This window comes from Schistocerca nitens, chromosome 6 (assembly GCF_023898315.1).
Source record: "Schistocerca nitens isolate TAMUIC-IGC-003100 chromosome 6, iqSchNite1.1, whole genome shotgun sequence".
Lineage (NCBI taxonomy): Eukaryota > Metazoa > Arthropoda > Insecta > Orthoptera > Acrididae > Schistocerca > Schistocerca nitens.
The window spans coordinates 183,712,110-183,725,697 of record NC_064619.1 but is presented as its reverse complement, the minus strand read 5'-3'; the positions used below and the strand labels follow the sequence as shown (position 1 = coordinate 183,725,697).

General features: G+C 41.2%; 1 protein-coding gene across 4 annotated transcripts in view; it reads left to right on the top strand.

Moving 5' to 3' along the window:
* Positions 1–13,588, top strand: part of LOC126262288 (TBC1 domain family member 31) — a 296,133-nt gene that overhangs the window by 238,974 nt on the left and 43,571 nt on the right. For all 4 annotated transcript variants that reach the window (XM_049958811.1, XM_049958808.1, XM_049958809.1 and 1 more), the window contains exon 17: positions 659–841. In XM_049958811.1, the coding sequence (XP_049814768.1) occupies positions 659–841 (183 nt within the window). The remainder of the gene's footprint in view (positions 1–658; positions 842–13,588) is intronic.

Sequence of the window (13,588 nt, the reverse complement as noted above, 5' to 3'; positions counted from 1 at the left end):
CTACCCAACAGTCACGATATTTTGACAGAACAACTCCAGTTGATCTTGGCAGTGACCATGAAGATCTAACATCATGAACAGAACATCGGGATCCATCATTGTTGCCATACAAGAACTACTGACTGTGTCCTGATCTATGAAGATATAGTCCTCTTCCAAACAGGGATTTGCTGATTTGTTGGGAGGGGAAGCAATTCCATGTAATCTTTGTTGTCTGTCATGGTGTAGTGTTTATAGTTGCTGGTTGGTAACTTCCAGATCAGCTCAATTCCGTCCTCTTGCGCTTATTTATCATTTGACATTTGTGATTTCTGGAAGGTTCTGGGACTTGCTTAATATAAAATATTTTGTATTGTAGAACATTTTATATATGTATAAATGGAGGCATACTCTGCTGAGACAGGCAATATTTTGTGTGTTCATAAACACATTGGTAACACTCAAAATGATATAATTCATTTTTTAGACAAATAGAATGTGTGCAAATAGAATATAATTCAGCATGAAGAATAATTTTCCAATCTCTTGTCTTCATAATATTTTTTATCTGTACATTGCTCATAATTTTCATCATATAAATATCTTATACACTTTCTAGCAAATCACGCTCTTACGTGATATTGAAGCTGATGCAAGATTACTGATTTTTATTTGCTAGAGGCAGAGAGAGGAAGAGGAACTGAAAGAAACTGAAGAGGAAATCCAATGGCATTACACTAATTTGCTTGCCCGAAAACAAGAATTGGAAGCTGAGCTAGCTTCACAGTCTCTTGTGGATGACACAAGTGGTGCAGAGGTCCTGCAAAAGCAACAGCGACAATTGGTTACAGAGCTTGCTAAGGTAATAACAATGTTCCTTACATATCTTACTCATATTTATGTTGGATCTTCATATTATCAACAGTCTTAGTGAAACAGTTAAAACATTATGGGATCAGATTAGATATTACCCATGGTATAAAACTAAGCCTTTTAATCAATTTGTATCATGCTTAAGGCACTGTGCTTTCAGGTAGAGTATAATGCACCAGAATGTACTTATTTAGGTGTTATGTGTCGATGACTAGCATGGCAACATAAAGTTCATTCACCAGTGAAATATATCACAAACATGCAAGACATGCATAAATATTGCTTCCTTACTTGGTGTGCGGTAATTGTAAATGTCTATTACTGCTTTTCAGTTCCTTGGCTCCGATTTGAAAAGATTATTGAAAGGCTTGTGAAAAAAAATTATTTCTCTTAAAAAAAAAAGAATGTATGTTCTGGAGTGGCCTTAGAAGGCGCTGACTCCATTTTGTGTGTGTGTGTGTGTGTGTGTGTGTGTGTGTGTGTGTGTTTCAAAATATTGTGACCGCTTGCAATCCTACTTTTAACCTGTGTGCACCATCCCTGTTTGTTAATACTATAACCCCACACACAACACCAGGATATGCACTGCAGCACCAGGCCATCAATGGCAGCTGCACCAGAGGCCATCTGCAGTGGGTCACAAGAGTAGCATGCATGGCACCACATCTTCCGCACCACCTGCTGGAGTCCTCGTCTACATAAAGACAGTGCAGCTGGCACTACTTCTTAGACTGTGTTCCACTGCTTATTGCACTGTTCCTATGTTCGTCATTTATCTGAATTTAGATCAGTAAACTTTTGTTCTTAGTGGCACCATTACTGGTTGTGCCTTGCATTATGACAATTGGTCTTTTTATGTATTTGTATTGTAATCTACACCTCCCTCCTTTGTTGTCGCTACAGTCTATGATGGTGAAGTCTTTGCATGAGATTCAAGAGTAGTAAGAATGACAATAAACTTTTTACTTATCTTTTCTCTCATAGTTGGCTCCCATTCTTCATGTTTAGGGGAATGATTATTGGAGCTGAAATTTTCACATTTTAAGTTCTCATAGTCCAATTGATCTAAATAAATTTGAAGAATGTCTGCGCAGACGTTGTGTTTTTTCAATGTTTATTTGCATCACATTTTACTGTATACTGTGTTTTGAATTTTCACTTTAACAAAACCAAAATAACATTGTTCATCCAAACTACAAAAATATGTCCGATCACATCAGAGGCATGCTGTTCACTACTTCACTCTGCGGTAATAACAATATCCAAAGAGTTTACAATTTTTCTTGACAAATGAATTTCTATCAGATAATTATTTTATAAATGAATCCAGGAACAATCATAATAAACAGTACTAGATTGTGTAATTAATAATAGAAGTTTTAAGTATGCCAAATATTTTGTAATTAAAAAAAATTATCTCTACATTCAGAGCTAGTACATATTGATTGCAAAAACAAAATAATTCCTTTTCATAAATTTTAGGTTGAAATACAACAACACATTGTGTACAAAATCGTATGAATTTTTTTAGAAAAACAGCCGAGACAACATTAACCTGTCCAGACTTCGGAAAATATTTCTGGTGTTGACTACTTCTGTTGAGGAAAAGTAATGCTAGAGGAGGATGTCCCTTTACAGTATCCCCCCCACAAAATATGGAAACAATGTGTTAACAATATTTTGTGACCTACTATAAGGTTTCCCAAATAGTGTACAAAATTTTGCCGAAAGGTAGAATACACATGTATAGAAGTATCTAATAGATAACATGTTACAGAAACATAAGAAAAATATCTATTCCACAAGTCATAATTTATACATATATCAGGACATGACATTCAGATTTTCAGATCTGTAGAACATTTTGTCACAAGACAAATGACGCAAAATCGAACTACAACATTACAACACTAAATTATAGAAATGTAAATTACTAGAGTTACAAATTGCAAGTTTATGTCTATAAAGTCACACCTTCAAAATCATCAAAAGAGAAGAAAAAAATTCAGAGCCTAAGTGCACGATGAGTGAGCTAACTCAAAAAACTCACGACGACAGCTACAGACCAGAAGAATATACTCAGTCATGAGTTGGAATATAGCTCAAAATCAATCAGCCGCATAAACCAGAGTATGCAAGGATATGTTGACTCATGAAAGGATAAAATAATGAAAAAAATACTCGGGCCTAAGCTTACGATGTGGGGACCAACCCATGAATCCAAACCACCCAGGTACACACAAGCAAATATGTTTTGACACAACAAAATGAATAAAGTTCATAATCCTATATCAATAAGTTCAATCATATGTAAAGAATAATTATAGGAAGCATCTAGTGTCAATCAATAGTTGCACTCTCTTCTTGAGTACACACACAGTCGTGATGACCAGGGCTACCCAAAACAGAGTTAAGCATGAGTTTGCCCACAACTCAAGTTCCAACAAGATGCAATAATGCAGAACTCGGGATAATTACAGGTAATCAGAATCATAAATAGCTTTGAATGATGACATAATCGATTAGCTTGAGGACCAAAGTCACTGTGCGAAAACAGAAATTTATGCCTCTTGTTATACTGTTTGTACTTGTAAATGTCCGCCACACTGTTTGCTAATTGTTCATACAAACTAATCTATGTACATAGAGGCCTGTTGTTGTGATCTTTAGTCCTGCGACTGGTTTGATGCAGCTCTCCATGCTAATCTATCCTGTGCAAGCTTCTTCATCTCCCAGTACCTACTGCAGCCTACATCCTTCTGAATCAGCGTGGTGTATTCATCTCTTGGTCTCCCTCTACGATTTTTACCCTCCACGCTGCCCTCCAATACTAAATTCGTGATCCCTTGATGCCTCAGAACATGTCCTACCAACCGATCCCTTCTTCTAGTCAAGTTGTGCCACAAACTTCTCTTCTCCCCAATCCTTTTCAATACTTCCACATTAGTTATGTGATCTACCCATCTAATCTTCAGCATTCTTCTGTAGCACCACATTTCGAAAGCTTCTATTCTCTTCTTGTCCAAATTATTTATCGTCCATGTTTCACTTCCATACATGGCTACACTCCATACAAATACTTTCAGAAACGACTTCCTGACACTTAAATCTATACTCAATGTTAACAAATTTCTCTTCTTCAGAAATGCTTTCCTTGCCATTGCCAGTCTACATTTGATATCCTCTTTGCTTCGACCTTCATCAGTTATTTTGCCCCCCAAATAGCAAAACTCCTTTACTACTTTAAGTGTCTCATTTCCTAATCTAATTCCCTCAGCATCACCCGACTTAATTCGACTACATTCCATTATCCTCGTTTTGCTTTTGTTGATGTTCATCTTACATCCTTCTTCCAAGACACTATCCATTCCGTTCAACTGCTCTTCCAAGTCCTTTGCTGTCTCTGACAGAACTACAATGTCATCGGCGAACCTCAAAGTTTTTATTTCTTCTCCATGGAATTTAATACCTACTCCAAATTTTTCTTTTGTTTCCTTCACTGCTTGCTCAATATAGAGATTGAATAACATCGGGGAGAGGCTACAACCCTGTCTCACTCCCTTCCCAACCACTGCTTCCCTCTGATGTCCCTCGACTCTTATAAGTGCCATCTGGTTTCTGTACAAATTGTAAATAGCTTTTTGCTCCCTGTATTTTACCCCTGCCACCTTCAGAATTTGAAAGAGAGTATTCCAGTCAACATTGTCAAAAGCTTTCTCTAAGTCTACAAATGGTAGAAACGTAGGTTTGCCTTTCCTTAATCTAGCTTCTAAGATAAGTCGTAGGGTCAGTATTGCCTCACGTGTTCCGATATTTCTACGGAATCCAGACTGATCTTCCCCGAGGTCGGCTTCTACCAGTTTTTCCATTCGTCTGTAAAGAATTCGCGTTAGTATTTTGCAGCTGTGACTTATTAAACTGATAGTTCGGTAATTTTCACATCTGTCAACACCTGCTTTCTTTGGGATTGGAATTATTATATTCTTCTTGAAGTCTGAGGGTATTTCACCTGTCTCATACATCTTGCTCACCAGATGGTAGAGTTTTGTCAGGACTGGCTCTCCCAAGGCTGTCAGTAGTTCTAATGGAATGTTGTCTACTCCCGGGGCCTTGTTTTGACTCAGGTCTTTCAGTGCTCTGTCAAACTCTTCACGCAGTATCGGATCTCCCATTTCATCTTCATCTACATCCTCTTCCATTTCCATAATATTGTCCTCAAGTACATCTCCCTTGTATAGACCCTCTATATACTCCTTCCACCTTTCTGCCATAGAGGCCTAAAAGATTCATTTACAATTGATAAAAAAGTGCATACTGATTTAAAGTTAACTAATGTATTCTTAAGTTAATCCCCCTACTTGAAAAAACATACATTTATATGAATAACACTGTCCATGGCAGTGATGACTTTTCTAAACAAATAGTTCCATGAATTCTTCATATAGTGTAATTTCTTGGCTAACAATTCACAAATTTCAGTCACAACACTGACGTAGTTGACAGATACTTGAGTACATTACCCATCACCTATGATCTCTTGTCCAGCTGAGGTACAGCCAATGAGTGTCAAGAGTGGATTCACCCACATCTTCCAGTTTCCTTCCAAGATTTCTCATCTTACACTCCTACAGATAGCTTACTTCCTGTCTAGCATTCACATCAAATCCTGAAACATTGTTTTGTGTACTAAGTATGCTATTCAATGCCTCCCTCACATCACATGGCATACGTTGCCTGTTTATATTGGAAAAAAAAAAAAAAAAAACAAGCATACAGGGTTTATATCAGAATGGACTAGAAAGTGTTCACATATAAAACTTTAATAAACTGATCTAAATGCAATGAAAAAAATGAACTAGTAAGGTGAGATACACAGATATACTACGATACTATTCCTAATTTTTGCAGTACATATGAATAAAATGAGTCTTCACTTAATTTACTAGAACACCCATGACTTTACCCAAAAGAGTTCATGGCAAATTTAATTATTCTCTGCAAAGTACATAGGAATAATAACAGTATTTAACGCTAACAGTATTCTGAGATAAGTAAGTTTATTACTAGATATTCAATGGCATTGTCCCAATTCAGAATTGTAAAAGGAGCTACTCATTTAGTGTCATAGCACATACACTCCTGGAAATTGAAATAAGAACACCGTGAATTCATTGTCCCAGGAAGGGGAAACTTTATTGACACAGTCCTGGGGTCAGATACATCACATGATCACACTGACAGAACCACAGGCACATAGACACAGGCAACAGAGCATGCGCAATGTCGGCACTAGTACAGTGTATATCCACCTTTCGCAGCAATGCAGGCTGCTATTCTCCCATGGAGACGATCGTAGAGATGCTGGATGTAGTCCTGTGGAACGGCTTGCCATGCCATTTCCACCTGGCGCCTCAGTTGGACCAGCGTTCGTGCTGGACGTGCAGACCGCGTGAGACGACGCTTCATCCAGTCCCAAACATGCTCAATGGGGGACAGATCCGGAGATCTTGCTGGCCAGGGTAGTTGACTTACACCTTCTAGAGCACGTTGGGTGGCACGGGATACATGCGGACGTGCATTGTCCTGTTGGAACAGCAAGTTCCCTTGCCGGTCTAGGAATGGTAGAACGATGGGTTCGATGACGGTTTGGATGTACCGTGCACTATTCAGTGTCCCCTCGACGATCACCAGTGGTGTACGGCCAGTGTAGGAGATCACTCCCCACACCATGATGCCGGGTGTTGGCCCTGTGTGCCTCGGTCGTATGCAGTCCTGATTGTGGCGCTCACCTGCACGGCGCCAAACACGCATACGACCATCATTGGCACCAAGGCAGAAGCGACTCTCATCGCTGAAGATGACACGTCTCCATTCGTCCCTCCATTCACGCCTGTCGCGACACCACTGGAGGCGGGCTGCACGATGTTGGGGCGTGAGCGGAAGACGGCCTAACGGTGTGCGGGACCGTAGCCCAGCTTCATGGAGACGGTTGCGAATGGTCCTCGCCGATACCCCAGGAGCAACAGTGTCCCTAATTTGCTGGGAAGTGGCGGTGCGGTCCCCTATGGCACTGCGTAGGATCCTACGGTCTTGGCGTGCATCCGTGCGTCGCTGCGGTCCGGTCCCAGGTCGACGGGCACGTGCACCTTCCGCCGACCACTGGCGACAACATCGATGTACTGTGGAGACCTCACGCCCCACGTGTTGAGCAATTCGGCGGTACGTCCACCCTGCCTCCCGCATGCCCACTATACGCCCTCGCTCAAAGTCCGTCAACTGCACAAACGGTTCACGTCCACGCTGTCGCGGCATGCTACCAGTGTTAAAGACTGCGATGGAGCTCCGTATGCCACGGCAAACTGGCTGACACTGACGGCGGCGGTGCACAAATGCTGCGCAGCTAGCGCCATTCGACGGCCAACACCGCGGTTCCTGGTGTGTCCGCTGTGCCGTGCGTGTGATCATTGCTTGTACAGCCCTCTCGCAGTGTCCGGAGCAAGTATGGTGGGTCTGACACGCCAGTGTCAATGTGTTCTTTTTTCCATTTCCAGGAGTGTATGTATCAAATTCTAAAGCACAGAGCTATTATAAAACATAATTATATAGTTGTATGAACCTGCAAATATAGTGTGGCATAGATTTAAAATCAACAATACATAAGATAGAACTTTACGAATCACATCGTCATACATACTACATTCCTGACAAACAAAACAGATTTATATACTTGTATGAATCTGCAAACATAGTCTATATTTTCTTCCAGACTAGTGGTAACTATGCATCCATGTCCAAAGGGTTTGTGTTCTATACTAAAAGTTAACAGAACCAAAGATTTTACCAATTTGCTTTAACAAACTTCTCTCTCCTCGCATAAACATCTGAGTTCTTGTAAGTCACTTGTATTGCCTCACATCAGAAACAAATCTAATTACATCCACAAAAGAGTTGGCTTAATAACCGTAACTCTATATCACAGGATTCATTAAATATGTCTTGCCTCTAGCAAGGCTGGAATAAGAGTTGTTTTTTTGTGTGTTCAAGATAGTAGAAGGCTGAGTGGTTCTAGAATTTATGCAGAAATTCTCAAAGCACTACTGTTCACATAGACCATAAATCAGGCTACCTTATCAATCAAACAATTGCCTTCCCACTGATTAATCTTAACACTTTGCCATCCGGCGACACTACAGTGGTGTCGTGAACGAAATAGCTGTCAATGGTCGGCGACACCACTGTGGTGTCATGTGTATAGTATCGCTCAGTGGCCGATGACACTACAGTGGTGTCGTGAGCATAGTATCGCACAGTGGCCGGTGACAGCACTTTAGTATCTTTTTCATTCTGTTGGTGTTTTGTTTAGGTAACAATAAGATACACTCGTCAACATATTTTTTGTTTCTATAAGTACTTGTGCACTTTCATCATGGCAGACGAAAGAGACGATGCGATTATTTACGATGATGTGCGGACGTCTTGTGTGATGTTCCGGATGACTTGGCCAATTGTGAAGTTTATGTTGGATATCAAAAAAATGAAAGTGAAGCAGAATCGTTGGAAGATAGTGAAATACGTCCAAGAAGAATTCGGCAAATGCTATGGTTGACAGCTGATTTGGATGAATCAGACAAAGAAGACAGACTATGATTTACTGAGGACCAATAATAAATTTGAAGGATCTCCTGGTCCACACACATTTCCCAAAGATACACAGAGTGCCGTGGATATCGTAGAATTATATATTGGGAACGATCTATTTGAATACATTAGCAATGAAACCAACAAGTATTACAGTCAAAACTGTAATAGAAGGAAACTGGATTTTAAAAAATGCCAAATTTATCGACATTACGGGACCCGAACTTACAAAATGGTTTGGGCTTTGCTGTCCTTATGGGAATTGTAAAAAAAAGCAAGATTCGATGATTACGGGTCAACGAATCCATTGATAGACACAGCGATATTTCGCAAAACAATGTCCCGCAACCGATTCAGACAAATATTATAATTTTTACATTTTTCCAAAAACAACAATAAACCGGATAATGCCAACTGGTTTTTCAAAGTGCAATTCATAACTGATTATTTTTCCAAAAAGCTTAAAGAAACGTTTAATCTAAGTCAAAACATCTCAGTTGATGAAGGAATGATACCATGGCATGGACAGTTAAATTTAAAAGTTTAGAATCCATTGAAAATCACGAAATATGGCATACTCGTTCAGATGCTGTGTGATTCGAGTCCGGGATACATTTCCTCATTCAAGATAGATTCTGGTGCTGGACAACCTTTATCAAAAACAGTGAAGGCACTGTTGACACCTTCATATGGAAAGTGGCATCACCTCTACATGGATTATTATTATAACAGTATAGAACTTGCAGAGAAGTTAATTGAAAAGAAAATTCGAGTTTTTGGAACGATACGGCAAAATAGAGGATTTCTGGAAAAATTAAAGCTCACAAAAGTCAATTTGTTTGAAGTTTGTCATCAACAGAAAGGTGACATGCGGCCAGTGACAAGCCAAGTCATCCAAATTAGTGCTGCCAGCGCCAAGCGAATAAATTTGTATGAGACGTGTGGACGGCAAAGTGTTAATTTTAATGTAAGGACACCCAAAATAGTGAGTGACTCACCAAGGACACTTGACTCCAGATGCATGTGGCAGTCCACAATGGCAGCCACACATAGTACAGGCAGCCCGACGATTCCTGCCAGGGCAGCAGAATCACAATACGGACTCAGTGTGGAAGAGGCGGCTCTCAGCAATGGTGTGCCCACACAAGTGGAGGCAGACTACAAGGAGTTTGCCCTCACTGGCGAAGGCAGCTGACCAGTTGCTTAGCCCTGGGCTCAAACTGTAGACCACTTGGGTTGGAGGCCAGCTGTATCTGAAGCAGGTCCACACTTGGTCCTCCACTTGGAGGGTGCTAAGTCAGCAGCAGTAGATTTAGTGCAACAGCAGGGCCCCAGCTAGCTGTGCAGAGTCCGGTGGCCACAGCTTGCAGACTTATGTCGACTTGAAGAATGGTGTGGACCTCCCCTCAAAGCTGGCAGTTTTCGCACTGCAAACTTCTGTCTAGAAGTGAGTAATATTTATACAAGCTTGCCCTTGTTTTGCCAAGGCATTGATTCCTATCAAAACTACAACAGAGCCGTGGCTTGTAAATGAAGCAGCTCTGCCTTTCATTACATTTGCAATATTACAACTCCCACTCTGGGCCAGGCTATGTGGTAACTGCTCAACACCATGGTGAAAGTACTTGTTGTATCAGCAGGTCACTCATGATGTATTCACCTGGCCAGCCTCAGTCTGACCCACTTTCATGGGGCTCTTACAAAAACCATGGCCGTGTCTTTATTTTATTCAGCCCTGTCAAGTAGTTGCAACACAACATGCCTCCCTTCTTCAGAAGATTCGGCCCACCAGATCCAGTGAATGCAGAGTCTCGATATATATATATCCCACAAGTTGACAGTTATATACAGTACATTCAGTTTTTCCTTTACAGTGGTTCAGCTTAAACCACAGGGTTGATAGGTTGCTCCTTAATCGAAATGGTACTTTCTGTAATGGTACTTTTCTTACCTCTTCATAGGAACATGATTCCGTTGAATCATCACTTCCAACCTAGTCCAGTAACATTACCAAATTTTCCCTTCTTGACAATCTCCTCAGTGATCATGTACAGCAAATAGTCCCACTCAATTTCTTCTCATGTCTGATATTGATCCCTATTTATCGGGCAACTTCTTAACTTGCTGCTTTGGTACATCATCCAGAACTTTGTCTTTGAGACAGAAGTTTTGCTTTATGTTTCCTCAGAAAACACATCCTTAAAACTATGTTCAGTATCATTTGCAGCAGTCTCCTTTGGTTGAGCTTGACAGTGTGCTCCCAAAAAATAATTATATAACATTTTACCTTACCCTTATTACCTTTAAAACTGTATCATCACCTCCAGTGAGTCCTTGATACTCAGCTACTCACTCCTAAAATGATGCAGTCTTTACGGCCTGATTATTAACCTACAAGCATTTTTCCTCCTCCTTCTCTTACCCCCTCCTGTTCTGAGGAGGCAGCACCATCACAGGTGGTGATGAATCCACATCCTTTGTAAATAAATCCATCTATATTACTACATTAACCACAACATTTGCAACATAACTAACATTTTCATTAGCTCTGTGTGCATCATTCACAGTATCTACAGCAAAATTACTGTCTGCAGCTACACTGTGGACTACGTGAAAACCAGTGGCACATGTAGTTCCCAGGACATCTGGCCCAGGCTCCACAGCCTCTAAACAGCAATCATTATCACCCAGTGGCGTAGATAATGCTGAACATAAAGCAATAACATGCATGTTACTACTCTCACACTCATTTGCTTCAGTGCAGCACACACGCTTAGTCTGCTACTACAACTAATTCAGATTCCGCATACCACCAGATATTGGAGCTGATAATTCTCCATCGCTCTCCATCTTTTATGATGCTAGTACTTTGTGCATCATGTGAGCTTTCTTCTTTCTCCATGCTTTTCTGCATCCACATGAGTACTACTCTTATTTAACCTCTCAAGCGTCCTTTAAAACCTAATATTTTTTACTGCCAGATAAACATATTGGCCTCATTGAACCCACCTATCATCCCCTTCCCTCTCCCTGTTCTCTGCCTCTTCTGGAGTAAGTTGACTGTGCCAGTCTCAGTTGCTTTGCTTTTCAGCTTTTACTTTCTCTGATATGACTGCCTGGTCTGCTTCCACAGCCTTTATTTGTTTACACATATCTGCATTATTTGCTTGCAACTGCACTACTTCAGCTGCTAAAATTCACAATGTTTCACCCAGATTAGCACGCTGTGGTATAAAAAATGACATGATTTACACTCTAACAGTCACACACAAAATAAACAGAAAATAAGAGAACAACATAAAATAATGATGAGTACACTAAAATATACCTCCAACACACCACTTCTTACAGTAGACTAATCATCCCTCCTGAATATCTACTCATGACTCTAACTTTACATACTTAAACACAAGGAGCCATATCCCTGCTCAAAACCAAATAATTGCCCATTCCAAATATCATAAACTAAAATGCATATTCTACAATTCTCAGAAGAGTGCCTGTGTTCACTGCACATATAATTACAATAAGATACCTGGTGAAAAATCCAGAGAGCTGACATTGTCTTTGCAGGAGAAAAAAAAGAAAAAAAAACACTGCTCTTACCATACGTTATGTTGTGCAGTGAGTTGTGACTGATGATGTAGAGGCGGCAGCAACCATTTCGCAGGAGAAAAAAAAGAAAAAACACCACTGCTCTTACCATATGTTTGTTGTGCAGTGAGTTGTGACTGCTGATGTAGAGGCAGCAACCATTTCTGTCATCAGATGTAGAGGCCAAGGTTGGTTGGCCTCTATGGTAACCAGCAGAGCTGTGTTGTCAGATGTCAGGAAGCCAGTAGTTCACCACTCTGAGCAGGCTTAACGGTGGAGCAGGAGTGGATGCCTGGTTGTCGTTCAACATTTCGTCATGAACACAGAATTTTTAAAACATCCATTTCTTGCTCAGCAAACAACAGTCATGATGATGCCACTAAAGTGTAAGCTGTCCCACCTGCGGCATCACTCATCTGACGAAATGATGATGGCAGTGACTCGGCAAGAATGCTCATTCCAGCAACTGGTGGCAGCCCTCAAGGCCAACCACAGAGGCGTGGCTCTGGACAGGGCATGCCAGGCTGTGCAGAATCAGGCCATGGACTCAATTTTAGGGAGGAAGCTATTAGCAACGGTACCATCCCACATAAGCAGAGGTGGCTACAAAGGAATCTACCCACACAGGCATTGGGGGATTGAGGTACTGCACAACCCTTGGCTGGAACTGTAAATCACCAGCATAGGAAGCCGACAGAAGCTGTGAAGTAGGCCTGTAGGAGGCAGACCGATTGAAGGATGCTAAGTCAGCAGCATTAAACTCAGTATGAATAGTTGTGCTACTGCTAGCAGCAGGTGACTCCAGTGATGGAAGCTTGCAAACTCATGTTGGCTGAAAGACTACCATGGACCTCCCCTCATAGTTAACAGCCATCAGACTGCATACTTCTTTGTAGAAATGAAGGCATTGATTCCCGTCACACAAGCCACAAAAAAGCCACAGTGGCTGTACCTTTCTGCTGAATCAAAGATATTAAACTCCCTCTGCTGGGCTGGGGTATGTGGCAGCTGCTCGACTCTGTGGTGACAGCACTTGGTGTACCAGCAGGTCACTCCTGATGTAAGCACCCGGCCAACTCCTTCGCTTTCATGAAGCTTTTCCATTAACTGTGACAGAGTCTTTATTTTATTCAACCATTCCAAGTAAAATAGTTGCAACGCAACATTTCATTCCCCTTTGAGTCTCCACATTTGGATATATCCATTGTGATACTGTATGCAGAACTGGGGCTTGTCTGAAAAGATAACTGGTGACACTCCAGTGTCCAGTGCTACTCCTTGGGCCCACTTCTTTCAGCTGCCACAGTGAGGCAAGCAGCAATAATGGTCACTGTGCAGACAGTGCTTGGTGCTCTAGACATTGCCAAAATGTTCCTGTGGGTGCATGTTGTGCTGCAAGCAACTCCATTTCTTGACTGAACATACATGGAGTGGCTGTATGACCTTGCAAAGATGTGTGTGTCCTCTTGGGTGCCAGCCATAGGAGGCCATTGAGACACTGCAT